Below are 27,876 nucleotides of genomic sequence, written 5' to 3' on the forward strand. Positions count from 1 at the left end.
GAAAAAGGACAAGTGCACCAGTACGTAGCTAGCAATAGCTGCCTTGTTGTTTTCGCTCACCTCGGCGAAGTCCCACGGCCAGAATGCATTGAGTTGGCAAGGCACGATGATTGGCTACGGAAGTGCCGTGCCGACACGCCGCAGCCTCGCCTAGTCGTCATCTGCTTTTTATGTAGTAGGAATAGCATGCAGGTGATGAACATTTCTGAGCGATAGCCTGTAAAGTCGCATCTACGCGTTCAACGAAGATTTAACCTAGTCGGGTTGTCGGTTGGCCTCGCACGGTCCTATTCGCGTCGAAACGGTTGCGTTATAGAGCCACCACGCAGTCAAGTATCCCTCCTTATCTTATGCTCGTGTTAAGGCTCGCCGACCTTTCTGACGGCTAAGCACATAGGTGCCTTTCTCGACTAGACTTTTAGAGTCTACCGGCGATGACGAGCCCGATGGGCAGCTCTGAATCCGATCGCTCCAACCCGCATCGTACCGAACCGAAGCCCACGATTTGGCCCCTCCGCGACTCGATAGCATCACTTGGATGAAGAAAGAGTTAGACGTGGAACGACTGGATAAGCTTTCCACCTAGCTGTGGGTTGCTGGTCGGCCCATGCCGCCACGCCCGCTGCACGGATCTCTTTGTCGCGGAGCAGATGGACCTTCACCTTGTTTGGACGACAGGGCGGTTGTATCTTAAACCGATCCCTCGCTTCCTGACAGAGCCAGACTTCTAGAGCACTCAGCTGGCTTATCGACTAGCGTGTTATTGTGGAGAAGGGGCAGGAGACAGGGATACATGTATATACGACTATCGTAAACTCTAGAGATGCGGGCTCGGGTTCCTGTTCTCCTACGCCGCGCTGATTGTCCATAAAAGTGATTTCCTGCTTACAAAGGAGAAGCATCTGCTTCTAGAGGAGATCAAGTGGGCAGCTTGGAGAACCTTTATCGAGGCACTCGACACGGAGCGCATCTACAGTAAGATCCACGAGCGCTTCGTCTACGGAGAGCTCCGCCTGAGCCGGCTCAATAAACTGCGTATTCTCCATATAGCCTGTCTCTGCACAGGTATATGTCGCACTAGCATCGCTGCGGAGAGTTCTTTCACGACAACTTCGTATCGTTGGCCTCCGCGACGGTATATAATAATATTAAATACGCCGTAGGTGTTAACCCTCGGTACCTCTACAAGTACTCCCTTAAGGGGCTATAGATGATATAGCGGGCCCTTAAGCCGCGTCGGGCGGTTATACAGGTAAACTTGTAGCCAAATGACTACTAAACCTCCTGTCCCTCCCTAAGTCTGTGCTACAACCCCTGCCTGAACTACCGATAAGTGTGGTAATGTGGCACTTAAATTCGTCCTCAGGGGTGGGATGCTGCTGATGTGCAGAAGATGCTCGACTATTTTTTTGTCGCGACAAGTCGTAGTATCTGCTAATTGGGGTTCTCGTCGAGCGTATACATCTCAACCATACGCTCAAGTGGATAGACCGTAACGTGGTCTAGACGCTCGCAAGAATCGCGGCGAGAGGGGGTCCGATAAGGGGTCGGATTAACGATTCGAATTCTGGACCGGCTGTCGAGTTATATTCCGCCGACGTAGTGCTTGACGGTCGACTGGCTAGGATGCTCGTAATCCTAAACTGCACCAATCTCCCTATTATCGCTAGGTAGGCGAAGTCAACAAGGTGGGCAGCGCGCCGTAAGGGTTGACTAAACCCCCTTGTGTGTCAGCTGCGGGATTCGAACCCGCGACTCGTCACCGACCCAAGTGGGCGAGGCTCAAATCGGGACTTATCTACCAGCGAAGTGACCAACTACACCAGCCGACGACGGTATATATTGCTATAGCCTTGACGGCGATACGGGTAGGCCTCGCCAATTTCTACATTGATTCAACGATAGATCCTGTACCTCGTCGAAGTTATTCATGCTTACTATAGGATCTGCGAGTGGCAACGATATCCAAGTAATGTAGGATTTGACTATAATAGACGTTTTCTGGGGCCACGTGGAGACACCCAGATCCCTGTGTAAATTCAGTCAGAAATGACTTTGACAAGGCCAAGCAAACTAATCCCTATGTATATTCAGCCAAAAATGGCGCCAAGCATCAATCGCACGGGCAGATCTGACATCCCCCATGTGATGGCTAAAGCTGCCAAATGTGGCGCTAAGGCTTGCATTGATGTGCATCGCATCAGAATACACTAGGTTATAAGGCACACACACAGCCACATCTACCCGCCCAAACATAGAAGTCACAGCAGCAGTAGACATATACATCAATTAAGTACTTGAACCCTTATTGATCAGATAACGTGTAATACAACAATACGGCTCTTCGCTGCTGGACGCTAGGCCCTACAGTTACGCCACCCGTCCCTCGGTATGCAAAGCCCACTGCCAAGTTCGTCGTTCCACAGACAAAGTATTTAACGATCAGGTTGTAACACATACTTGCCTTCAAGAGCAGATGAAGTGAATCCTCAATGTGTCGTTAGAACTCGTATAATCAGACATGCGAATCCTGTATGAGTCGTTAGTCGCCAGGATTGGTACAACTCAATTCCCTAGTCAATTTGGAATCCAAACGTCATAAGCCATTCGGCCGACCCAGAAAGTGGCTCTATGGGCAGCCTATGTTCGACAAAAATGGCTACCGAGTCGGCACGGCCAGCTTGCTCGAAAACCGCAGCGGCTCTTGTGAAAGCGTCGCTAGCTCATTGCCCTCCACGTTCGACATCACGGGGGCGCCTCCGACGGCGATTTGGTCCTCATACATTACGGCGATCAAAGCTGGGGAGGCTACAACGAGGAATACCAGTGTAGCTTTTAAGGGTACGAGGGCGGTAACAGGGATGGCGAGTGCGGGATTATGTGCAGTTAGTGTGCATGGAGTGAGGAATGCTTCGGCATAATGCGAGATGCTAATGCGAAAGCAGAGGCGATGACAACACCACTGTCATGCCAGAAATGCTGGAGGCTGTGATTTTGTGTCCAGGAGCATGGTTGATCGATGGTGCTGTCGCAATTTTGACTCCGGCCATTGTGACTTCTAGGGGTTCTCTGAGGAACAACCAATTAGATGGTCTGGTTGAACCCGCCCAGTGTGCACAGGGCTACATAGTAGATCTGAGATTATGATAAGGCTTATCGCACATGCAATGGCGCAATCCGTGCATGATCTTTTCAGTTTTTGCTCTACGTCATCCATTCCGCATGTCAGCCACTCAAACTTGCAGTGTCTATTTGCATGCCAGAGGATATCGAAATCAGATACAAAGTAGCGATATTGAAATGACTGATAACATACGCAGCTCGAGGTCTGTTCAACATGATTGCGGGTCAGACAAAACTTTTCTCATTTGCTGTCTTGGGAAGCTCAATAGAATTGCATTGTGACCCGTCCAGAGTCTAGAAAACCCTGTTCCCGCTTGCGCCATCCCGACCTTTTCTGACAAATCGTCCCGGTCCCACCATGCATCTTTGCCTCCAGTTGCTCGCTTGCCCGTCATCCTCTCTACTTTCATAAAGCCATTCCCCCTCCTGCCTCATCATCGCATTTGATGCCCAAAATATCCTATGTATATCATCCGTCGTCTATTCGCATCATCCACAACACCTGAAGCCATGTCCGCCGCAAAGACCCGAGCCCAGCAGATCATTGACGAGAACGCCGTCGGTATGTCGCATCGCATCTTTGTCTTGGTTCTACCTCCCAACTTCCAATGCGCTTTCCGCAGATGAACGTGCTTTCCCTTCCCTCTATCCCGGTCTCTTTCTACTTTTCTTCTTCTTGCAAGATAAGCGCATGCTAACAAATGTCCTTCTAGCGGTTTTCTCCAAGTCCTACTGCCCCTACTGCAAATCGGCCAAGTCGCTGCTCGATAGCTTCGACGCCAAGTACTATGCCATCGAGTTAGACCAGGACAATGAAGGGTCTGCTATCCAGGCCGCCCTGGCCGAGATCACCGGTCAGCGCACCGTCCCCAACATTTTCATCGGCAAACAGCACATTGGCGGCAACAGCGACCTACAGAGTAAGAGTGGCGAGTTGAAGCACCTGCTTGCTACGGCGGGGGCGGTTTGACTAGATGAGAGGAACAATGTAATCAAGGGGAAGCTTTAGGACTATGAGCTGAGAGACGAAGATACCATAGATGGCGAACATTACATCTAAAGAACAAGATAGCGAGATACTAGAGTGTGCTTGACCTACCTAATATCAACGCGAGAATATACCATTGCGGAACTGAATACTATAACTCAAGGATACTCTGTTATGCATTGCGTGCTGTTATGAAATGTGATGAGTTGATTGAGCCGAGTGTATGTAAGGGAGGTAAATTCGTTACTTGTATAAGTAACCTCGGAGACTATTCGGCCACATTAGGAGACCCAACACAAGTGAGCTAAATCCTATCAACCGACCTGGGACCACCACATACGGTTGTGTGCTGTTCTATTGGGCGATATCAGGGCAGCAACCCGGGGTCGCTTGCTGTCCGTTTGAATACCAACTCTGGACAGCCTACTTCAGTTCGGTCAGGCAGAAGACCAAACTTGTTGACACGAGCCAGTAACGATGCTTGGTCTAAGCCCGTGTTCTCGACGTATTGGTTGAGCGCGCTCATGCTTCTTTCAAGGCTGCCAATATTGGCTGCATGGTCCACTCTGATCGATACGAGCTTGGTAATGTCCGATCCTGAGGGAGCTGCTCGAAAGAATCCTTCTCAGCCACTCAATGCAAGAATATGTAGCTTATAGGTGACTTCCGATCCAAGGTATTTATTACATGTATCTAGAAGAATGGGACACTGACATATAGAGCCTCATACCTCCCAGCTAAATCGGCCGAGGAGCACACACCCTTTAACAATGCCCATACAGTTGCCTAAGAGACGCCGGTTACCCCTGACCATACTACACTGGCAAACAACAATTTGAACAAGTCCCTCTCGATAACATTGACGCGAGCCCCGGCACTTAGAGTTAGGTTGGGTCTTCTTGTATTCAAGGTCCCATGGTGAGAATAGAGGTTGACAATACTATGTTATTCCTGTTGTCATGTACAAGCTATTTTACTAACTGCCTTGGTGGACCCCTGGCCAAAGAACTATTCATATCTGCCCAGGGCTCCTACTTAAGAGATGTTTCTCGTTCCTAAAGACCTGGTATGGATATGCAAGACCTACGAATCCGATGCCACAATCCCCTGGATACGGAACCCGACTCTAACATTCGACAAGCTTCCCACAAAGACGTGAACAGAGGATACACGCGATGCAGTGAGGGTGATCAGCCAGGCGGCGAGCCTAAGTTTACAGTTAATCCAGCCCTGGGAAATCTGTGTTCATGCAACTCATTTATCATAACCACAGGACCGAAGCAGCACCGTAGAAGTAGCGGGGGGTAATACTCCATCGAAGACATCGAAAATGCGGGGACACACATACACCAGAGAACAAGCAAAAGAGTGCAATGGTGAGGGTCCAACAATAAGCTTTTCACAGCGATCTACTACTTCTGGGGAGTCCTGAAGTAACTCCCCAGGTATCTGACCATTCACTCGGTGCTTTAAGAGGAAGCCGTCAAGAAATAATGTGGAATCGGAGCAGGGAGGGATCTCTGATCGTCTTATATAGTATTGCAAACAACACTCCACCCGAATCATCACTGCCTACATTAAGTCATGGAATTCACACCATGTTTCTGTGGTTAAGTCCCTGTGGGAAGATGATTGTTCTGGACGAGTACGGCCAACTGGCTTATGGAGTCTACAGGCAAGTCGAGAACGGTAGAAGGAAAAGTCAACCGCTTGATATGCCCCGAAGAACATCATCATATGTTCTCAACGGCTCCCGCAAGACCTGACGCGTGCAAATATCGAGATTTACGTTGAGAACAAACTGCAGAGCTCTGCCAGAATGGAGGACAAGGCCACCCTTGGTTAAATAAGTGCGTCACTATGATTGAAAGTAACGTAGCAAGTTTCATCGGGCCAAACATGACCGAATAATGGGCATAGGGCGAAGAAGAGAGAGATAGGCATGGTCGCGTCTTTTTGCTCTTACCATCTAGGTCTCAGGAGCTCGCTGAGTAGATGAGCGTAACGCGTTGAGCCGCGGCTTGATCAACCACATATAGGTATATTTCTAACAGTTCCACCCTTCCACAATGTCACACCGCCAAAAGGCGGACATACACGTCTTGAACCTCGTCGCTGGCGCTCTTTGGACCACCTGGTTATTGTCTGATTAGTAATGGGTGACTTGCGGCTGCAATTGAAGTTATGGGGAGATATCTAGGTAGTGTACTTCTGAGGTTGCTATCGAGTTTAAAAATTGTTGGAGAGACTTTGTCGTTCACCCCATCTTGATGTCCCCTGTATTATATAATAGAGGAAGAGCAGGCCGGAGATGTGAGGAGATGATTCAACGGTAGCGGTATTGAGGAGCCGGCATGTTTTCGGAGACGCTCATCTTCTCAGTAGGCTTTGAAGTTATGGAGGCTGCGTGATCAACCATTCTTTAGAAACGGCAGGATCGTCTCAAGCAGACTCTGACTCCTGGGCTTTTGGCTGGGGGGATTTGGGTTCAAAGCAAGTCCATATCATGATGCCACACTTGTTTCCGGGTCGTCAAAAGTGTCGAACAAGAAGAGGTAAAAGTGGACTCTCAATCTTCGTGCCCTGCTAGTTGCCGCCGATTCATTGACCATTAAAGAATAAGGCTCAACTAATTCTGTTCGCGGCCAATACTCATCTCCAAGATAGCTATGGGAAATTGGCCCTCAAAGACAGCTGAGTAGTCATTGGATCGTCATTTTTTTTCTGAGTGAGGTACGGTTCTGTACAGAAAGACAACAAGACTGGGCCGATAATATACACGAGCCACCCCGTCTTCCCCCCTTTTTCCCCCAGTCCTAATGTGTACATTTATTGTGATATTTCCTTTTGCCGGATATTTCTTCTTTTCGACCTTAACGCACTTATGCAGATCACATATCATGTCTTGTACTGCCATAACTGCGACTTCTCTTGCACTTACACATGGTGCGACACCACGACCTGAGCAGCAACCGTCCCCACCGGCCTCTCAACAAACTCCATAATGCCCTCAACGATATTCTTCCTAGCCGGCTCGCTCGCAACCTGGCGTCCGGCTAGGTAGTTCATCCACAGCGCCTTGCTGACCCTCTCATCCAAGACTCTACCCACCGTCCCCCTATTCTGGCCCTTGCCCTTACCCGCATCAAATACGACGGTCAAAACCCCCCTCTCATCCCTCACCATCAACAACTCACTCTTATTCGGCGCCTTACCGCGATTCCATAAAGCCCTGAACTCCTGCATCGCACGGGCGAAGCCCTCATCGGCATGCTCTTTAGGCAGCGCCTGCGTGCGCCCCATAATGGCCCTCACGAACCCGTCCCGCAAATGATGGAAATCCGTGTCCTTGACGGGCACAATGCGGAAGATACTCCTGGGCTTGACATCGTCCAGAATCTCGCGCCACAGCTTCTCGCCCTCGAAGGGGTCCAACAGACGGCGGCGCAAGTCGTCCCGTTCGCTGGGGACTAGCGTCGTCGCGATGGGGTTCACTTCCTTGACCAGCTTGGATTGGATGGCGGCGATGTCGGACGTCGCGATGTAATATCCCACCAGATAGACGTAGATGCCCAGAAAGCTGACGGATCGCATGCCCAGGCCCACGAGCGTATATTCCACTCCGTCGACTGTCTCTTGTCCGTTGCCAGTGCCCATGTCGAGGTCAAGGGTGCGCGGAAAGGACGGCACGCCTTTGTAGCCGGTTGGTACCATTTCCTTGCCGTCGGCATCATGTATGACTGTCTTGCGCTTACTTCCTCCTTCGGTACTGAACGGGTCAACTCCGGAGGGGAGACCTGTGTCCATCTTCTTGGGCTTCTGCAGCTCCAAGTAGAGCAGGTAGGCTGTGTAGGTGAAGGCGATCACACCGGCAAGTGCGCCGGCTTGTAGAAAGCGGTGGCGCTTGAGGTGGTAGTCATAGGCCTTGTGTCGGAGGCCATTGATATCGAGTCGCTCGACGGCGCGGGTTGACGTCCGCGGACGCATGAGGAAGGTTCGGGTTTGCCGTGGTGCGCGGAGGCATGATTGTGGTGGCCGGCGTATCGGTGTTTGGAGGGAGCGTACAAGGACATCCGGGCGGACAAGGAATCGTGTTGACCTCATCTTGTGGCCCTTTGGTGGGTGGTGATAGAGCTTTGAGGTTTCTGAAGTTGGCCTCGAGATTAATTGTGGGGTTAGTTTGCGGTGCTGTTCATGGCGTCATGTAGTTCAGTCAGTTCGTTCAGTGTTTGGCAGCTTTCGGAAGCTAGACGCTCGAACAGGAATGAATTGAATCCGCAGTTGCAGAGTGCACGTCGATTGAACTTTGAATATGCCAAGCCGTTCTTGGAGTTACCCTGTTCGATGAAGCTTTCGAGCATCAGATGGTCGTGGACTGCAAAACCAATATGGCTAAGATCGTCATCAGCCTCGCAGGTTGAGTTCCAGGTTGAATTCAAGGCGTGGGAACCGTTCCGGTCCCGAATGCTTCAGCACCCCGGCTCCTCGGCAGCTGTGCCTCCCGCTTCGAGCTCTGACCACCAAACCACCCTGTCAACTCTAGAAGCTTGATGACATTCGAGACGACGTGCAACCCAACGACAAATAAACGGCACACGCCGGTAGGATCATCAAGTCGTGCCTGGTCTATTGCACTGGAACCCAGAGTTATCCCACATTACTCAATTGGACTCTCAAGCTGTCCTATATTGTTACGCCCTTGGTGCGCCGTTTATTCTGTCACCTCCTCCTTGACAGGGGGCATGCGAACCTTCCAAAAGTTGTGGGCTGTGATGGCGGCAATGAGTGGTCGAACTCTGTTCTAAGCGCCTGACACCATCACACACACCTGACTTGCATGTGTAGACAACACATGCAAACTCCTGACGGTGTCACCTTCTCACTGTTGTCGTGATCATCTTCAGCAAATCCACTGGGTGACTCAACGTTTCGTTGCGGCTGCGATGGGAAACCTCACGTTCGCAGAGGTTGGGCAGCGATTGGAGGGGGCAGACATATGCTACTATGCAGAGTATGCAATTACTCAGAGCTTTTGGCGCCTCAGCGAAGATGGTCAACAAGAACACTCGCCTTCACGATCGGAATTTTCGATTTCAGAGGTCATAACCAGCCCACAAGTAATGTACCATCAACAAGCGGACTCGGCATAAAAACAGGAACCCGACATGCAGGGCGCATGTCCTGAGACGTTGTTGCAAGCATGCGACAATATCCATAGGCATCGTCGTGATTCTGTAAGACGACCTCGTACGCTTTGAGACTGCGGGAGTGCGCATCTTGACGATCCACCGTTGAACTCAGATGGCCATCAACAGTCTGCTGAACTGGTAGAAAACTCTAGCTAGCAAGACCATATCCGATGTGGCTTAGAGCACCGTGTCATTATAAATAAACATGCCGTGATGTGATGTATGTCATCGACCGGGGAAGTTAAGGTCCGTATTGGGGACCTGCATCTTGAAAGAAGTCCGGATGAAGCAGCGGGGAAGCAAAATGGAAGCCACGAGGAGGAATTGACTTGACGACCTACATCAACTAAAACGATCTAACGTACCTGAGTAGCGAGATGGTAGATAGAGTTTCGTCTGCTCCTGAAAGATCGCTGATAATGATGATTGTTTGGCATGTCTAGATAAAGACATGTTCAAGGAACGAAAACAAACAGAGCCTGATGACGAGATGCATACAGGTCCGTCCATTGCAGAGTGTCTTTGCCTGGGCAGTTCGCAGGCGAATGCATTTCCATGTTCATCAACTTCAGCACTGGAGGAGAGTGCTGCTTCTGGTAGGATATTTTTAGCACACATCCATCCTGTTAGTCGCACCTCCCCGCTTCCTGCATCCGCCAGAAGTGCTGGCGCACGCTGGACTGCCCTGATCTGATTGATTGATGCGACCCCACCCGCCCTTTCACTGCAGAAGTCGGGACCTGAAGGAGAGGCATCATCAATCTCTCAAACAACAAACACGACTTGACACGAACAAAACCAACTCTAATTCATCACAAAGGGCACCTGCGCCCATCGTCGTTTGTGGGATTTATCCAGTGTCGGGGTCCAGGAGCACCACCGAGAGCTCAACGGAAACTGTAACTACTACATCAGCGAACCCCAACCTCTCGATCGGCCAAACACCCCGTCACGTCACAGCCAGTCAGCCTGCTTGTTCAAGTCAGCCCAAGAATCACTGCCCTCATTCCGGACTCCTGTCTGGCGAGGCCGACAACGATGCGCCCACCGGCCCCGTCGCTCGATGTTATTGCCGCGCAATCGAATGCCGCTGCCGCCGCTGCTGCCATAGCCGCCGCGGGTTCAGGACCTCCCACCGTTGCCATGACGGAACCCGAGTCTCGCGACTCGCGATCTTCGTCGTCGACCAACTCGCCTGCCCCCGCTGACAACGAGGAATCCGACTTCTACCCCCTGGCCAACGATTCAGAGTCGTCGCTGGGCGTCGTGCCCAATCTGCAAGACATGCAGGTTAATGATCCGGAATGTCTGCCGATTGCTGCGACCCTGCCCAGCGAGATCCTCATCAGCATCTTCGCTCGTCTCAGCTCCCCCGACGAGATGTTCCGGTGCATGCTCGTTTCGAAACGCTGGGCTAGGAACGTCGTCGAGATGCTCTGGCATCGGCCTACCTGCACCACGTGGGAGAAGCACACCAAGATCTGCCAGACCCTGGGCATGGAGAACCCGACGTTTGCCTACACCGAGTTCATCAAACGACTGAATCTCGCCGCGCTGGCTAACGGTGTCAACGATGGGAGCGTCATGCCGTTGGCTGTCTGTACTCGCGTCGAGCGTCTCACCTTGACTAACTGCAAAGAGCTCACCGACAGCGGACTCATAGCCCTGGTTCGCAACAGCCAGAACCTCCTCGCCCTCGACATCTCCCAAGACATCAAGATCACCGAGCATTCCATTATCGCCATTGCCGAGAACTGTCGCAGGCTGCAAGGCTTGAACGTGTCTGGATGCAAGCATATTTCCAACGACAGCATGGTTATACTCGCCGAGAGCTGCAAGTACATCAAGCGGGTAAGTTTCTGGACATCCGGTCATCCCTGGTCCTACCAGCCAGGCACATGCACAAACAAACTCTCGATACGCTCAGAAAAGCTGACTGCTTGTCTCTCGTGTAGCTCAAGTTGAACGATTGCGACCAGTTGAGCGACAATGCGGTTGTTGCCTTTGCTAACAACTGCCCCAACATCCTCGAGATCGACCTCCACTCGTGCCACAATGTAGGCAACGAGCCCGTAACATCTCTACTCGCCAAGGGGCAGTCCCTGCGTGAATTGCGTCTGGCCAATTGCGATCTGATCGACGACAGCGCGTTCTTGTCATTGCCTGCTAATAAAACCTACGAACACCTCCGGATCCTGGACTTGACATCCTGCGCTAGACTCACAGATCGCGCCGTCGAGAAGATTGTCGAGGTGGCACCACGTCTCCGAAATCTGGTGCTGGCCAAGTGCGGCAACATTACGGATGCCGCTGTCTACTCCATCTCCCGTCTGGGGAAGAATCTTCATTACGTCCACCTGGGCCACTGCAGGCACATCACCGACGATGCCGTCAAGCGTCTGGTCCAATTATGCAACCGCATTCGCTACATCGACCTCGGTTGTTGCTCTCACCTGACCGACGAGTCCGTCACTCGACTTGCGACTCTGCCCAAGTTAAAGCGCATTGGGTTGGTCAAATGTGCCCAAATCACCGACGAAAGCATACGTGCGCTTGCTCGAGCAAATCGACGTAGCCGGCCCCGCCGCGATGCTGCTGGGAACGTCGTCCACGACTACCACTCTAGCAGCCTGGAGCGTGTTCATCTGAGCTACTGTACCAATTTAACTCTAGATGTAGGTTCATCTATTTCTCCCGAGCACGGTGGCTTCTACTGACAAAACTGCAGAGCATCATCGAGCTCTTGAATTGCTGCCCCAAACTCACCCATCTTAGTCTCACGGGTGTGCCTGCCTTCCTACGAGACGACCTAGACGTTTTTTGTCGCGAGGCCCCTGCCGACTTTACCGAGCATCAAAGACAGGTTTTCTGCGTCTTCTCGGGCACAGGCGTCGGTGGGCTCCGGCGATACTTGAACACGGGTGCGCAGTTCCAGGAATATCATGACCCATCCCGTCCAAGAGTTGGCCAAAATGTCAACGCGGTCGCGCAAATCGCCGATGTGGACGGTGTGGACGAAGGCGATGTTGTCGAGGACGATGATATGGGCGACGGTAGCGAAATCGCCCTCGATCAGGGCCAAGACGACCAGCCAACAGCCATTCCTGTGCCGCCGCCAGTTCCGGTGCATCCCGGCGGCGGCCTCTTCGGTCATTTAGCCAACCCGCTTGCTGCTGTAGGTGGTGCCGGTGGTGCGGGAATCGACGGGGGTATTTCAGGCTCGCCGCCTACGGTATCTCTTGATAACTTTGTCGTGCCAAATCCAATGATAGGGAACGGCCAAGCAAGTTTGGAGGAAAGCATCGCTGTTCCGCCGGGGTCTTTGCAAGCCTCGAGACAACCGTCAAGACATGGCACGCCGGTTCCCAGCACCGCCGGTGGCGGTCCCCTTGGAGCACCGAACGCAGCGCAATCTGGCCCCAGCACCGCCTTTCTCGCGGGACCAGTGGGGGATGCCGATAAGCAGGTGGGCTAGATGTTCTAGCATATGCGTATTTAAGCGCTAGCCACCGTCCTCATACAGCGAGTGACTGTTTATATAACCTGAGGTGTCCTGGCTGTTACTGGCATCGTGGGCATTCCACTAAACAAGCGAATGCCTATGTTTCTTGGAGAGAATCAGAATCGCAATGCGATAATAATGCCTACGATACACCTAAAATACCGGATTGCGATGCGATTTTCAGCCAGACCGTCGAGGACAAAATTGCCCCTGCCGGCATGACACGGCTGAAGTTCAAGCGAATGGTTTGTATCTGCTTATATCTACGAGACGAAGCATACGACTACTCAGATGCTTCTGAGACTGAGGGATTATGGAAAATGACGAAGTCCTTGATGGATTAATCAAAGTTGACGAGCGGAAGGGTGGACATTGGGAACTGCATTACACTAAGGCAAGTGGATTAGATACCAGTGGGCGGACTGCGCGAAGACGGCGAACGCGAAGAGCATTGATCGACAGGCTGGCGATTCCGCCCAAATTTGACTAGTTGGCTTGGACGGCGTTGCTATTGAGCGGGTGTTCATCCATAGAGATGTCAGGAATGTGAACCGCATTGCGTTCTCTTTGCTCCTAAATGCCTTCTTGTGAACTTCGTCTGCCTGTTCTGTCCTGGCTGCTGTGTGATTTCCCAAGCGAGTAGCGTTCGTAATGCATTACGCAATCCTAGCCATGAACTTGTCGATCCTAGAAGGCGTGAGGCGTGGGACGCACACTCCAGCAACTACCAGACGTTGATGACGACTCTCGCCAAGGTCGCCTCGATCAGGTCTTGTATGGACGTAAGCGGCATCCGAACGATCCTCAGACTGTTGAGTGGGTGTATTTTCATTGGGCCAAAAAAGCAGTCAGGTCTTCGATTACCTGCTCAATAAAAATACTTTTATGCTTCTAGGTACCTTTCGTTGAGATTAAGCTCTTCAGTTGACGGCGCAACACAGCGTATCCCCATCCAAATCGTCGACATCAAACCCGCGACTCGGGATACCTTGTTTCCCATTTCCGAATGGATAAATCAGGAACGACGACGACGTCGTCTAACCCATCACCCTCCGAGCCATCTAACCCCATGTCTCACACAGGTAGTATCTACCTTCCCACTGTACTCCTTTCCCTCTCTAACAATACATCTTGCCCATAACTCAATTCTTTCCCGTCATTCCCCACTCCAACGCCATCATCAAACGCTCGAGAGCGAACAGATGGCACTCCAGACGGCCGGGTTGCGCGGAGGGGGGGAAAGGAGACGAAGGTCATGAATAGGGAAAGGGAGGTAGAAACGGGGGGCCAGAAAGGGGTAGGGATCAAGGGCACAAGGGGAGGCAGCAGAAATCTAGGCCGTGGAAGAGGACCCAAAATCGATCATTCAGTTTCTAATAATGATATGCTTTTATCAACAACCCCCAAGGAAGGCATCTAATAGGCCACACGAGTCTCTCCTCCATCGGCCCCTTATTTATATCAGTTCGAAGGAAAACTATGAAAGCGAGGGAAAACAGTCATCAGATGGCCAAACGCACACGTCTGAGGACAATGGAAAACCGATCCCTTAGAGAAAGTTATGCAAGATAGAATACATGTTACCAGAGAGCATCATTACGTGCATCATATATTGAGGAGACGGGTAAATCATGAAAGTAGGTTGATTAGTCTACCTCATGGAAGTGCTCGCGTAGGCCAAAGCGGTCGAGTCATACAACCTCCATTGCGGCGCTTATCCATAATGGCGCCGCCAACCAGAAAGTGAATGTAGCTCCTATCCAGGGCTTCGATAGACGTTTCCCGGCCGTCTCATGAAGGTCGCATCCTTACACTAATGCCTTGTCCTCACTTCTTCTTAGCCTTCGTCTTGTCTACAACATCGACCCACTTGACGTCGATACCCCTCTTAGCCAAAACATCCCCAATCAACACCTTGCGCTGATCGCCTTGAACCACAATTTCCAAGAGCCCTGGCTTGCCCCCCGTCAGCGGCGCCACACTAGCTGCCCCGGCGCACTTCTTCTGCAGCTCCGGCGCAAGCTGTTGCGGGTTGATGAAGAAGGGCTCCAGGTTGGCGATCTTGGTGACGACCTTCGTGCCTGTGCGTTTCTCAATGGTGATGTGGACTTGTGGCGCAGGTCCGGCTTTGGGCTTCTGCTCCGATGCTGACTGATTCCTTTCGATGACGTGAAAGGGTTGGCAAAGGTGGCTATCCTCCAGGACGCGTCTTTGCAGGGCACCCTTTTGGATGCGACCGGCGGCGATGACTTTGCTGTCCTCTGGGAATAGGTTGGATCCGAGGATGTTGTTGGCGATGAAGGGGTCTAGTTTGATGCTGGAGGCTCCTTGGCCGCCTAGTTCGGGGTTTTTGTCGATGTATTCTTTCAGGGCGGAGAAAACCTGCTGTGCCGTGTAGAACTCGGTCTTGGAAGGTAGAAGAGTCGGTACCAGCTTCGAAGAAACGCGGTAGACGGTCTTAATCGCGATCTTCTGACCCAGAGATGGGTCGCTAGACGAGTCTCCACCATTCCCTTCGTTGCCCGCCTTCGAAACTGCCTTTGGTGTGGGCAACTTGTAGGGTGTAAACCTTGTCACCTGGTGGTCATCGAAATCCATGTCAACAATGACCGTCTCTCCGCCGTTTCGGTCTTTGGATTTCAGCAATTTTTCCTTATCCAGTTGCTTGATGAATTTCTTGGCGTTTTTCCATGACGTCTTCTTGATGGCGTATTGCTGGCTCTGGACTCGGAGATGTGGCTGAATCATATTGGCAATGAGGAACGAGGGTTGGATGGGGAAGTCGAAGCCGTAATGGGGTGCCTTGTTGCTCTGTTTGGCCTTATGTAGCGAATAGAGGAAAGCTTCGTGAAAGGCTTCATCCACTTCCTTCGTCGTGGGCTCGCGTTCTTCCTCTTCTTCGCTGGGAGCTCCTGCCGCATTTCCATCCAGCGCGACCCCACCATCTTCTTGGCCATTCTCGTCGCTGTCGTCCAATGTCATGTTGTAAACAGCCCCCTCGAGGGTGCCCGTCAGGCCTGTCCATCCATCCAGATGCTCAGGCGCCGACTTGCCTCCATTTCCCAGAGCACTCCAGTTCCAAATCTCGTCGCCTTCCCAGTGCAGTCCTTTCACGGCGATTCCCTTTTGACCCCTAAGGTCATCTCCCAAGTTGCACACGTCGATCTCGCATGTTCCGACCCACAAAGGCACTGTGCTTCTTCGCATGCTACTAACAGCGACGACGGAGCCTTTTTTGGCCCTCGGGTCCCATCGTGTGCCTTTCGACTTGATGAGTCCGGGAATCATCAAGTCCGCTCCCTGTCTGAGCCGCTGCTCGGCCACAAAGTCGGGCGTGTGCAAGAGCGGCACGATGTTGGGATTATTCCATAAGGTGTAGACGGTGGGCACAAGTTTTGTGTTCTTCTCGTACTGGATCCAGAGGACTCGGTCATCTTCACCGCGGTGTGCACCGACGTAGACAGTTCCAGAAACAAGTGCTGAATCTGGGCCGAACGTCGTGATAAAGCGAGCTGAAGATGTGGATTCCGGCAGAAGCAAGTTGCGCAATGACGACAATGTCGTCTGGGGTTTTGCTGGCTCGTCTTGGGAATCCGAGGGCGGTTCCAGCGACTCCTGGGGCGGAACAGGGATACCGTAGTCCCTTATGATCTGATCGGCGAGCCCGCGACGGTCCGAGGATCGCAGGGGTGAGAGGTTCTTGATCTGAGGCTTCTTCTTGAACATGTTGAGACAATGTCCAGAAGGGATGCTCCGATGAATGCTCGATGTTGAACGATGGAAAGTGACGCAAGGACACCGGCTTGTATTTGTTGTGCGGTTGCCCAGTTCTCAGTCGAGCAATTGTCAAAATGCAACCGCATATGATATTTCCGGAAGGAGGGGCAGATCGCGGGAGGCTGCACTCGCCCCACTGTGACTCCAACGGTGAGCTAAGGCAGCCTAAGGCATACTAAGGCACTTGCCCCCTGCTACATCTGGTTACTCATAAGTTAAAAGTGAACAAAACAAACAGCATCGCATGGGTGGAATCGTGTCTGGTGACTGTGGGATAGCAGTGTAGTGGGTCAGACATAGCCTGGTCATTCTGCTTAGGCCCTTGCTATTCGCAAACTGATTGAATATAGGGGTAGTTAATTACCTATTTATTCATTTGGCTCGGACGCAATGACCAGACCTCGCACGTTGTGCATAATATGAACAACTGCCAGAAACTCCAGTAATTGCCACTCTTAAGTGCGCATCACTTGTCAGTTTGTTCCGCCTGTTCAACTGAGAATCTCTTCAGAAGAGATAAAGGATCGCATTTATCATTGTCCGGTGCAGTTTCGTATCTTAGTTGAGGGACTTGTAGAGGTCAGACTTGGACGAGTGTTGTAAACTCTAGAAGTGTAGACGTCTAGTATAGTCAACAGCGGGAAGATCAAAAAAGTCCGCGCAACCTATCGATGAAGAAACAGAGTCTCTTTCTACCGATTTGTCAACCGAATTTCCATTGTCTTGTGCCCTGTGACGTGAATACCACTGTGGTTTCAACATCGCAGTTGGATAGCTGAAGGAGGCACCACAGAAACAACACACATTAAGAAATCCATGCCGCACCCTGTATCCTGTCATGGGCAGCTTATTATACACGCGCCGTAGAAGTATTCTAGTTCCAGATAACTCCCAGTCAGTATGCTAATCGAGACTAGCCTCGATCTCCTTATGCATTTGTACATCGTGAATGCGAGTTTGCCTGACTCAGGCCAGGCTGGCTGCGTAAAATGACAAGCACGGATATTAAATCCCCTCAAAACGCGCCCTGCAGACTACAAGATACAAACGTATCAAAAGTGAATCTAATGTAGGCAGTGGTTGATATTTGGTGTTGTGCAAGTTTTCCATACATATTGAGCAGGCACCTATGCGCCTCCCCGTTGTTTCTCTCGTTCATGACGAAGATTTCCAACTTTTATATGATATGTACTAGTCGCTTGTCAGGCAGACGCTGAGTGTCTTGGTATTGCTTGTTCGAAAAGCATAGGTTTGACCCCAGGATCACGTGTGCGCTTGCCTGACTTGTTATCCGCAATATATGTCATTCTTATGAGCAGGTGTGTGCATTCGTTTCAACTCTCCCCTGGATCATTGTGGTCCGCGGCAGTAGGCAGTTGGGAGCGCGGAAGGATACTTGTGGTCTAGCATCGCTGATAAACTTGCCAGGGGACCGTCGTCTGCTTTCATATGGCGCAATGGGAAAAAAGCCAGTGCTTGTTTTTGTCAAACTTTGGTCAGGCATATGGACAACCGCTTGACCCTATACGACGGTGATTCAACTACTCATTCGCAACTTCTTCAACCAAGAAACGAGTCAAATAAACCCCTTACAGCGCCTGTCCATTCACAATCCTCCCTCAATTGACCGCTCCACTCTTCGCAAACCCCGTATGCATACTCATCTCCGTCAGCACGGCATCTCTACTACTCCTCTCAAATACGCCCTCTTTATAACGCCTTACCACTTCCATTGATAACTCTCCTCCTGTGGGTACCTCAAAAGTCTAGCACATCCACTCGTTCTTCCTTTTGCAAATACCATCATCAGACGCGCCCGCCATGTCCCCAAACAGCCGTCACCCTCTGCTGGTGAACTATGCTAACTGAAACTGGAAGACCGCCTTGAGATCCAGGCGTCCGTCAGCATGGCGCCGACGTGCGACCAGGGGCCGTCGGCGCCGGTGACTAGATCGTATTCTTCTTCTTTTTCTAGAAGGAGGGGCCCATGGAGGTTTGTCTCCCATAGAGGTTACCAACGACAGAGCCAAAGTGCGGCAAGAAGCAAACCTGTACTACAAGAGCTTGATGTAATCAACTTGCCTCCTAACATGACCCTCAGCTCAGATTCATATTAGTTACTACGCCAGAGGTCTGTCCGATCTGTGAGCACACCCCCGCCTGAATACGCGAATCGAGGGGTTCGGATTAAGTTGTCCATGATGTTCTCATTCTCGGCATGTAGTGCCGTAGTTTTTACTATCTCCCCTGCCACTTAGAGTTGGCTGGCAAAATCTTGTTGTATTTTTGCTTTTTTGTGTCTTCTTACTGCCACCATGCCGGTGCCGAGAAAGCAAGGAGAAGGCCTCCTCTATTGGATTTAGTTTATGGGCACAGGCGGCTAGTCCTGCTGCCGCGTTATCTACAATTGCAACACGAAGAAAAGACGCAAAGATAGGGCAAGTGGTAGGCCTACAAATCCTGATATGTTCCCCATAATTTCCCTTGGCATTCTGTCATGGGCTGCCCTGGTAGTTATACGTGTGCGCCCGATCGCGTCTCACAGACTGAGATAGTGGGGAAATTCTCAAGAGATCTCTTCATTGATCGTATGTGCGTCAGATTTCCTGCCAAAGGTGGATTGCCATATGCACATCACATTGTGTTCCATGCGACTGGTATTCCAATGCCTGCCACTTCTCCCTTCTGACAGATAGCCTATGGATCCAGTTCCACCTCTAATCAGATAGAGATGGCGCGGAGGATGCAAAAATTGCACATGCTGCTCGAATATGATCGAATAAGGCACCTTTCAGCTGAAACGACCCGCTATAAACGTGTACATGCAGAACATCGAGTCACAGCACCCTGGGGCAAGTCAAAGGTTCACAGCGCACAGTTGCCAGCGTGGTCACAGCCCACCATGCCAACCCAGGGGGGCATAAGGCCGTGCCACATGTAGCGGTGAGGACCGAAATCATCCCCGCGGGATTATCTCCACAGGCAATTTCGCAGGGCAAGTTACTTGGTTACTTGAATGCGGGCGCGGCCAAAACAGATACGCCCACGTCGCCCCGCATCGCATTTCCAAGTCGCGTGTCGCTGTACTCAGCTCGCAGCTCGCTGCACTGCACTGCGACACAACGTGCAGGCGGGCAGAATCTGGTTGTTGCGCCTGCGTCGATTGTTCCAGCAGGGAAACCCCCTCTCACTATCCTTAAATTTCAGCTGCAAGCATTTCGTTTGCAGTATCCTGTCTTATATGTAACATTCATTATTATACCACCACCGCCACCCATTATGGCTGCTTTTATAGACTGGCGACGACTGATATTCCCCCCGGAAGAAACGGCGACGCCACCACCACCGCCACTACCGGCGCAGACGACGCCGCGCGACTTGCGTCATGCGCTTTTTTCTCTACCCAGCGCCGAGACGACGATCACAACGGTCGCAGCCATTCTTTTGGGGGCTTTCTGGACAGTGCTGGTTCTGTACTGGGTACGGGGTCGGAACAGCAACAGCAGGGATTCTCCCACCACCACCACACCAGCGAATCATACGCCAGAATATGAGCAGTTGAAGGATGCGCTGGCTCAACTCGTTGCGAAGGAGAAGGCCATCACGGCCATGAGCCAGCGCATCGAAGCCATCGAGAACAATGTGCAGCAGCGGCTAGACCGGAACACAGGATCCACCGAAGGCGATATGCAGAAGAGCCTGGATCAGCGGCTCGAATCGATCGAAATAAAACTGCGACAGAGTTTGGATGAGCGTAGCGAGGCGCTCAAGGACACCATTCGACAGAAGTCGGACCAGGGGCTCCTGGATGACATACATCGCGCGTTGGACCAGCGCATCGAGGCGCTGGAGGAAGGGGTCCGCATCATCGACGGGAAGCAGCTCGACCAGGAGGCGACACAAATCCGGGAGCGGAAGATGACGCTGCGCCTGGAGGCCGTGGAGGAGAGCGTCCGGGTCGTGGACGGGAAGACGAGGGCGTATAGTCAGCGGATCGACTCTGTGGACGACAGCGTACGCGTCATTGACAGCCGGACCAAGGCGCAGAGTCAGCGACTCGAGGCCGTCGAGGATAGTGTGGGTTCGGTGGACGGGCAGGCGACGCTGTTGTCGCATGATGTGAGCCGAGGGGGGTTGGCGATTGAGAAGCTGCAGAGACAGGTCAAGATGCTGCCTGACAATGATAGGTTGAAGGCCCTGTCGCGGGCGTGGGAGTCCAGGTTCAAGCAGTTGGAGGATCAGATTGAGCAGTAAGTATTATTATCCTTCGCTATGCTGCTTTCCGTTTTAAGAAAAAGGATAAAAAGCGTCGAGTATTGCAACTGGATGGCTAAAATACCGGCCAATTCCGTTCTTGTCACGAAGATATTCATGAAGCGATTCACAATCAATACCCATTTCATTACCGACTTCCATCGCAATATCTACTAACACAAACTTCCACTCAGATACCACATCGCCCTCGAAGAACAACGCGCCGAAAACGTCATCACGTTGTCATATTCCGAAATCGACACAGTAGAAATCGAACCAACGGGCCCCCTCTACGTCCAGCCTCCTCCCCCATGCACCCCCTTCAAGGACTTCCAAGCTGGCTCCATGCCCCTCACCCCTTCGCCCAGTGCAGGATCCTTCTCCGGCTCTAGCGTCCGGTCCGTGAGTCCTGCGTCCAAGATCCCGAGGAGTATTGAGCAGCGAAGGCTAGAGATGGCGGGGTTTCAGACGCCAACGTTTTCGTCGAGGCAGAAGTTGTTGACTTCGAGGACGACGAGTTGGTCCAGGTGAGGATATGGCCGGGCTGAAAGGGAAGAGAAATTTAATTTGTAAAGAGATGATACCACTGGCATATGGCGACAAGGGTCGTATGTCGGAAACAAGATGATTTAATAGTAAATACCACAAGAATATAGCAATAGTACCAGATCGGATGAAACTTGAAGGGAATTCTGCGAGAAGGTGATTGGCGCTTTTCTCCAAATGTGAACGTGAAACCAGGCCTGAACATAGACCTGCGGTTTCTCCTCAAAGGCAGAGGCTCAAAAAATTATTAGATTCAACAGTCTGCAACCCCTGAAGAGGCACAAGTTAAGAGGTTGCTGTCCCGCCCTTCATGATAGTCGAGGCTCTCCCTATGAATGAAATTCACTTAGTCTGCTCAACCAAAATGGGTTTCGGCACATCTCGGATCATGGTTTCTGCCACACATGTCGGGAGAACTGAAAACCACGCCATTCGAGTTGATGACGTGGAAATGGGTCTCGATCTGCTTATAAAGACGGATAGATCGCGCTACTAGGACGAGATCTCGTTGACGAACAGATGGTTTAAAAGATTCTTGAAGCAGCTAACCGAACCTAGGAGTTCGCCTAACCGCACTTCAGACCATGGCTGAGACTGTTGGGCAAGATCGCGCTGCTGATGTCGTCTTTTTGGCCCGCTGGAAAGATAAAATAGGATCTACCTGATAATTAAGGAATACTACTACATAGCCTAGATCTCTTTTATATATAGCGGATGTTGACGTAGGGATAGGGAGTTTGCAGAGTATTTTCGGGTTAAGAATATGCAGCCAGTCTGTTTCTGGAAAGATACAAATAGTCACGTGATTGACCAGTAGTGTGGGGCTAAGATTACCAGCCACTCGGGTCAGAGCCTTCGAAGAGGGCCTTCCTGGGGACACAAGAACCAATCAATTGGATCGGTAACAGCCATCACAAAGAGGTCACATCACCGTCACATAAGGTCACACTGCAAGATACGTGAATATCCGACACTTGATGAGAAGAACTGCAGAGGACAAAGGTTAAGAGAATGACCGATAACCTCTATGCAGGCTACAGGCTACAATATTGCTAGATATCTCTCGTTCAATTCGGGGTTAGTATGAAGAGACACGCCCCGTTGATTGTAATATCTTCACTGCATGAATAAAGGCTAGTAAGTGTCACGGGGCTAGGCCCGTGCACCGCATGTATATTGGTACTGCACGAGCTGGCTGATGTTCCATTCTTCGTGCTACAACAATAAACTACTGGTACCCCCATACACGACCCTGACAGTAAGAGCCTCGATTTGTCACGGGTATTTCAAGTACAGAGTGAAGGACAAGAGTGCTAGAGAGAAGTCGGCTGCAGTCACCAGGTGGATACCAGCAGTTGGCTTATCCGCACCTGATGCGACTCCTGTTTCTCTAATGTTTTTGTCATAGAATATATATATATATATACATATATTGTGGGATCGCACTGGTCCTGGCATTCTGGCTACATGCGAAGGCGAAGAAGGGAGGTAGAAGTGTGTGGGGGGGGGGGGGGGGGGGGGTTTCTCGAAGCCAGCCGCAAAGGGCACCTAAGTATCTCACGTATCTCAGGTGTACCTCACCGTGACCTCAGGCCACCAATTCCATATATATTGTAGAATTTCGTGTTGGAAGTGAGGTTCAACTCTCTACATGCTGCTTGTTGTTGCATTTTCCTGTCTAGCTATTGTTTTCTCGAGAAAAGCGTTATTCTAGAGCTATTTATTGGTCGATATAGGCCTGATACGTGACCCCAAGGGGAATCACCCTGTAGTCATCATGAAGATAATACAGGCTGCCTAAGAGGGCCTTCGGCCAGCTACATAGCTAGCTAACCACGCTTCCCAATAAACACACTTTACACCCCATATGCACTCGCCTCAAGGCGGTATAACTCTGTCACTTATCTTCCGTATTCCCCATATTAAATATACATTCGCAAATATATGATTCTAGTCTTTTTAGGCAGCCTACTACACGGCTAGCAAAAGCTTCTTAAACTTGACCTTTAATTATATGTATATATGTCAGCAATATTTAGTATCTAGTACTGCACTCGCTTGGAGATATACAAGTGTCCGAAATGCACCTGAAACAGCGCTGGAGGCGGGGTAAACTCTACCTATGTATATAGTTCAGATTGTCCAGACACCACTGTTGCACCTTGCATTACTTAACCTGGTTACATATTACGGTTTAACGTAGGAATCGAAGTTGTGTTTTGGATTTATCGAGATTTATCGCCATTCAAAATTACTAAAGCGGGGCCTTACTAAGGCCGGTCAGCATGGTCACGTATGTACCTGTCTGAAAGTGCCCGGCTGCTGACAGCTTGGTATGCTATGCCGCTCTCCAATGAGTGGACAGTTGGACGCTCAAATAGGAAATTGCTAATACACCAGAACCGCATGGGAAAACAACAGTCAATGCCTTGAAAAGAATTCGATGCTAGGTACATTGGACATAAAGTTCGACGGGTTTGACTTCAGTCCGTATATGCATGATGTTCGTGATGGGTCCGTTAGACTTAGCTGCCAAAGGCAATTGACAAGATCCCCAGAGGTTAGTTGACGGCGGAGCTTAGGTGGATAAGTGTGAAGAACGGATGAGTTATGTACTGTTACATTGACCAAATGCTGCTCTATCTCTTACCAGCGGGTATGGAGCACACTCAATGGTTGCTGAGAACAGTCGCCATTGTAGCAGCTTGGCAGCGGCCAATATTATGGCGCCATGAGCCCTGCCATGCTATCGAAGCTTGATTTATGAACGGATATCTTCTTGTCGCGCCTGTGGGATAGCATATGGCGGATAACAAGGACAGGGGCTGTGCCATGACTTGCCATACTACTTTCGGTGTCGGTCTTACTACGGCTGTCGGGGGATGCCGGGGATCAATTCTCGGCTTCCAGGATCATTGATAGTATCTGAAACCTTGGATATACGACACGCTTGAACCCAAGACTGTGATTGCAATCATGTCCAGAACGAGTTCGACCCAGAATCCCCCAGATATTGGCTTAACCTCTGAAGATCCACGCCGTGGGGCATGCCGCCACCAAACTGGTGTGCCGACGACTGCTATTCCCGGAGACCGTTGGTGCAGACATCGTGGGCAGGTTATCCTGTAGTTAATGTACCGACTAGACGGCGGGGTGCTCTAGAGGCTGTCAGGCGCTCGAAATGGTAGGAGCCATGGCAGAATTTCATGCATCACGTCATTGATCAGCTGTATTGAGCGTTAACTCGAGTAATACTGGAACAACAAACAAGATTAGGGTAGACCGATACCCACTTGTGGAAAGCTTAGCGCTGGCTGCGTGGAGATCACTAGTCATCAGGTGGGGGGATTCAGGGATACTATAATATGGAACCCAAGTTGATATGAACTCATCAAGTCGTGCAGCAATTCAACCAACCTGAGAGGTCGAAACTTAGGAAAGTCGGCATAAAAGAATAGAGTACTCAGCCAAAAGGAATGCCAATACTGCCGGTAGTGAACTGGTGGTTCGACAACAAAACAAAATGGGCAAGCTGTGGAATAATTTATATGTGGTCAGTTTCAGAAATAGTTCCACCAGCCCCAACGAACAGCCGGCTCGGTTGCTTGAACCGTAATCTGATCCGATTTTACGGGGCGCGAGCCAATGGGCGAAGTTCGCCGGGACCTTGGCAGATCATGGATGGGTCCTTTGATCCTATTGAAAGGGGAGACACGGTGGACAGCTGGGATGTTCAGGACGGTCCCATGTTTAGATAGGGACCTGCATTGACATCCCGACCCTGACCCAAACTTGGAATATGAACCTGAAGGATGAGCGAAGATGGAAAAGGGAAATTGCGGTTCATGATATCTCCTGGCCTCCTTTCTCTCTCCTTCGTTCCACGCCTCAACGAGGCTTCTCTTCAAATCGCTGCGGTTGCAGTTGCCTAGGCCCTCTGACCTCGACGCTGTCTAATTTTCACTTCCATGATGGCGTTTGTCCCGACCGGCGGGTTGGCTCCACGCTTGGCAAAACGGGTTTTTGTCTTGGTTTTCATGGTCATGGCCGTTGGCTCCTACCGCCTTCTGCGCGATGCCAGCTTTACCCACACCATTTCCACCCATTACGAAGACCTTACGAATAGTGTTTGGATGCAATTACACGTTAATGCTGAATATTTGTCTCAATCGGAAGCAGAGCTCCTCAAGCGGCCCGAGACTATCGGTCTCATCGAGCAGCATGAGGCGGCTGGTCTGTCGAAACAACAAGTCCTGTCCGAGACGATCCGGATCCTGGCCGAATACAACCGCGCCGACAAGGCCTGGATACGCGATGGGGAAATCGACCAGCAACGCCAGCTTTTCCAGAAGGAACATGAGGCCTTGTCAAGGTGAGTTCAGTGGTATGATGGTTACTAAGAAGGATGGGTTACTGATGCCTACAGCAGCAAACCTGGCGCTGATGCCTTGTATGGAACATCGCTCAAGGGGCTCTCTGTGAATGACTTCTGGAGAAGTCGATCCCATAAAGCCGCACTGACAGCAACTAACGAAATCCTTTCCTACGCTACGGACAAGCCTTACATCTATGATCCGTATTTACAGATGGAAACTGCCGCTGGGTTCGTGCAATGCCAGGGCCCGGACAACCAGCCCGTGGGCGAAACCTTTGTCGTCAAGGTTTTGAAGGGCACACCGCCCAGCTTCCCGAAGTCCGCCTTTGGCAGCCACCAAGTCCTCGACATGGACGACAACCTTTGCTTCGAAAGAGAGACTCGCTTGGCACCGTACGGGTATGGCAACACCAGCAAATGGAGCCATGCGAACTGGGGCCAGTTGCAGGAAACTTGCACCAAGAACAACTCGGGACGTTACTCAGAACGTGGACAACCAAACGTCTACTTGGGCCTCTACGGCGGCGAACGTCCCATTGGGTCATTGCAGAACAAGCTGCTCAAGCAGCTCTCCATGGCGGGGCTGGACGAAAAGAAGGAACAGCGGACCGCCGTCGTGCTGCGGACATGGACCGGAAAGGTCTACTCCGAGAACGACATCCTTGTGATCCGGTCCCTGGTAGCAGAGCTCAGTCTCCGCACGGGCGGACGATACCAAGTATTCCTGTTGATCCAGGACAAGGGAAACGACGCCACTATCTGGGAATCCAAGTCGGCCTACGACAGCCTCCTGCAGCGAAGCGTCCCCCAGGAATTCGTCGACATGTCCATCCTGTGGAACGACGCGCTCACGCAGGACACGTATAAGAAGCTGTTCCCCACGGTAGCCATCGTCCACGTGGCTCAATGGCTTCCCGTGCAGATCTTCTCGCAGGATCACCCCGAATTCGATTTCGTCTGGAACATGGAGCTCGACTTCCGGCTCACGGGACACCACTACGAGTACGTGGAAAAGCTCGCTTCCTTCGCCAAGGCCCAACCACGCCGCGGACTATGGGAACGAAACGAGCGGTATTACATCCCCTCCATCCACGGCGACTACGACACCAAATTCCGCAAGGACACCGAAAAAGGAACAACGGACGCCGTCTGGGGGCCGCCTCAGCTGCCATACATCAGGCCCATCGGCCCGATGCCCCCCGTTGCCGACCCCAAGGACGACAACTTCAAATGGGGCGTCGGCGAGGAAGCAGACATGATCACCGTAGGCCCCATCGTCAACGCGCCAAAGTCAGACTGGATCATCAAAGACCAAGTCTGGGGGTACAACGGCACGTCCACCCCTCGCCGCGGGACCATCATAACACAGTCACGCGTCTCGAAGCGGCTCCTCGATATAATGCACGTCGAGAACCTTCGGGGAAACCACGTTTCCTCAGAAATGACACCCCAAACCGTCGCGCTACACCACGGCTTGAAGACCGTGTATGCGCCCATCCCGGTGTATCTCGACCGGCCCTGGCAAGGCGAGGACCTAGAGCGCTGGTTTAATTGCGGCTTTAGCTGTGGGAGGGAGAGTGGCAACACGACGCTGGGCGCGCCGCTGGGGTGGGGCCGGGAGGGGAGGTTTGTGGGGAGTACCTGGTACTATCGGGCGGATCCGCCAGAGAGGATGTATAGGAATTGGATGGGATGGGAACATTCGGGGACGGGGGGCAAGGAGTGGGAGGAGCAGGTCGGGAGGGCGTGTTTGCCGAGCTTGATGTTGCATCCGGTGAAAAATGTAGAGCCTTGATATTGGGATGTAGAGAGAGGCTTAATTACCCCACATAGAGCCACGTAGCGTGCGGGCGACCTAATGAGCGATTTGCATTTTGATTTTTCCAAAACACGATGTTGTAGTAATGGACATGCAAGTGAGATATGATGGGTGTATGCTTCATTCATCGCTGTAGGTGCAGAGTGGAGCAGTGCAGTGGCACTGAAGGAGGCTGACGAAAATTTAGGTTTGAACTTCTCCCGAACAATCGGTTCTGGCGGAGTGAACTTTGCTTGGCTGTGCAAGAACGGTATAACGTAGGAAGCTAGTTACATTTAGCTAGGTTAAACGGGTATAAATGCG

General features: G+C 51.4%; 6 protein-coding genes and 1 non-coding gene across 7 annotated transcripts; 4 read left to right on the forward strand and 3 right to left on the reverse strand.

Annotated features, from left to right (window-relative positions):
- Nucleotides 1-1,728: 1,728 nt before the first annotated feature.
- BCR38DRAFT_t41 lies at nt 1,729-1,831 on the reverse strand. Its single transcript has one exon. It is a non-coding gene; the product is annotated as a tRNA-Thr (tRNA).
- Nucleotides 1,832-3,299: 1,468 nt separating this feature from the next.
- BCR38DRAFT_415512 (putative glutaredoxin) lies at nt 3,300-4,296 on the forward strand. Its single transcript, XM_040859024.1, has 2 exons — nt 3,300-3,685; nt 3,837-4,296. Exons 1-2 carry the CDS (start codon nt 3,586-3,588, stop codon nt 4,091-4,093), a joined length of 357 nt encoding a protein of 118 aa, XP_040720525.1. The 5' UTR covers nt 3,300-3,585; the 3' UTR covers nt 4,094-4,296.
- A 2,355-nt stretch (nt 4,297-6,651) lies between these two features.
- Nucleotides 6,652-8,581, reverse strand: BCR38DRAFT_415520 (chalcone-flavanone isomerase-domain-containing protein). The gene has a single exon (XM_040859025.1). It carries the CDS (start codon nt 8,213-8,215, stop codon nt 7,049-7,051), a length of 1,167 nt encoding a protein of 388 aa, XP_040720526.1. The 5' UTR covers nt 8,216-8,581; the 3' UTR covers nt 6,652-7,048.
- A 1,757-nt stretch (nt 8,582-10,338) lies between these two features.
- On the forward strand, nt 10,339-12,775 carry BCR38DRAFT_330760 (uncharacterized protein; the record flags this gene model as incomplete). Its single annotated transcript, XM_040854992.1, has 3 exons — nt 10,339-11,151; nt 11,256-11,975; nt 12,029-12,775. 3 exons carry the CDS (start codon nt 10,339-10,341, stop codon nt 12,773-12,775), a joined length of 2,280 nt encoding a protein of 759 aa, XP_040720527.1.
- A 1,355-nt stretch (nt 12,776-14,130) lies between these two features.
- BCR38DRAFT_415523 (uncharacterized protein) lies at nt 14,131-16,651 on the reverse strand. The gene has a single exon (XM_040859026.1). The coding sequence runs from the start codon at nt 16,526-16,528 to the stop codon at nt 14,630-14,632; it is 1,899 nt and encodes a 632-aa protein (XP_040720528.1). The 5' UTR covers nt 16,529-16,651; the 3' UTR covers nt 14,131-14,629.
- Nucleotides 16,652-19,858: 3,207 nt separating this feature from the next.
- BCR38DRAFT_479470 (uncharacterized protein) lies at nt 19,859-21,364 on the forward strand (the record flags this gene model as incomplete). The annotated part of the gene is made up of 2 exons (XM_040863158.1): nt 19,859-20,829; nt 21,028-21,364. The coding sequence occupies 2 exons, from the start codon at nt 19,859-19,861 to the stop codon at nt 21,362-21,364; spliced, it is 1,308 nt and encodes a 435-aa protein (XP_040720529.1).
- A 3,687-nt stretch (nt 21,365-25,051) lies between these two features.
- Nucleotides 25,052-27,549, forward strand: BCR38DRAFT_381075 (uncharacterized protein; the record flags this gene model as incomplete). The annotated part of the gene is made up of 2 exons (XM_040857407.1): nt 25,052-25,751; nt 25,809-27,549. Exons 1-2 carry the CDS (start codon nt 25,348-25,350, stop codon nt 27,547-27,549), a joined length of 2,145 nt encoding a protein of 714 aa, XP_040720530.1. The 5' UTR covers nt 25,052-25,347.
- Between the last annotated feature and the right edge of the window lie 327 nt (nt 27,550-27,876).

This window comes from Pseudomassariella vexata (assembly GCF_002105095.1).
Source record: "Pseudomassariella vexata strain CBS 129021 chromosome Unknown BCR38scaffold_1, whole genome shotgun sequence".
Lineage (NCBI taxonomy): Eukaryota > Fungi > Ascomycota > Sordariomycetes > Amphisphaeriales > Pseudomassariaceae > Pseudomassariella > Pseudomassariella vexata.

Excerpts from the sequence above, each read along its gene's own strand:
- BCR38DRAFT_415520 (XM_040859025.1), bottom strand. The coding sequence starts at position 8,215 with ATGAGGTCAACACGATTCCTTGTCCGCCCGGATGTCCTTGTACGCTCC.
- BCR38DRAFT_415512 (XM_040859024.1), top strand. The coding sequence starts at position 3,586 with ATGTATATCATCCGTCGTCTATTCGCATCATCCACAACACCTGAAGCC. Across the intron at positions 3,686-3,836 it reads CATTGACGAGAACGCCGTCG|CGGTTTTCTCCAAGTCCTAC; the intron begins GTATGTCGCATC and ends ATGTCCTTCTAG.
- BCR38DRAFT_415523 (XM_040859026.1), bottom strand. The coding sequence starts at position 16,528 with ATGTTCAAGAAGAAGCCTCAGATCAAGAACCTCTCACCCCTGCGATCC.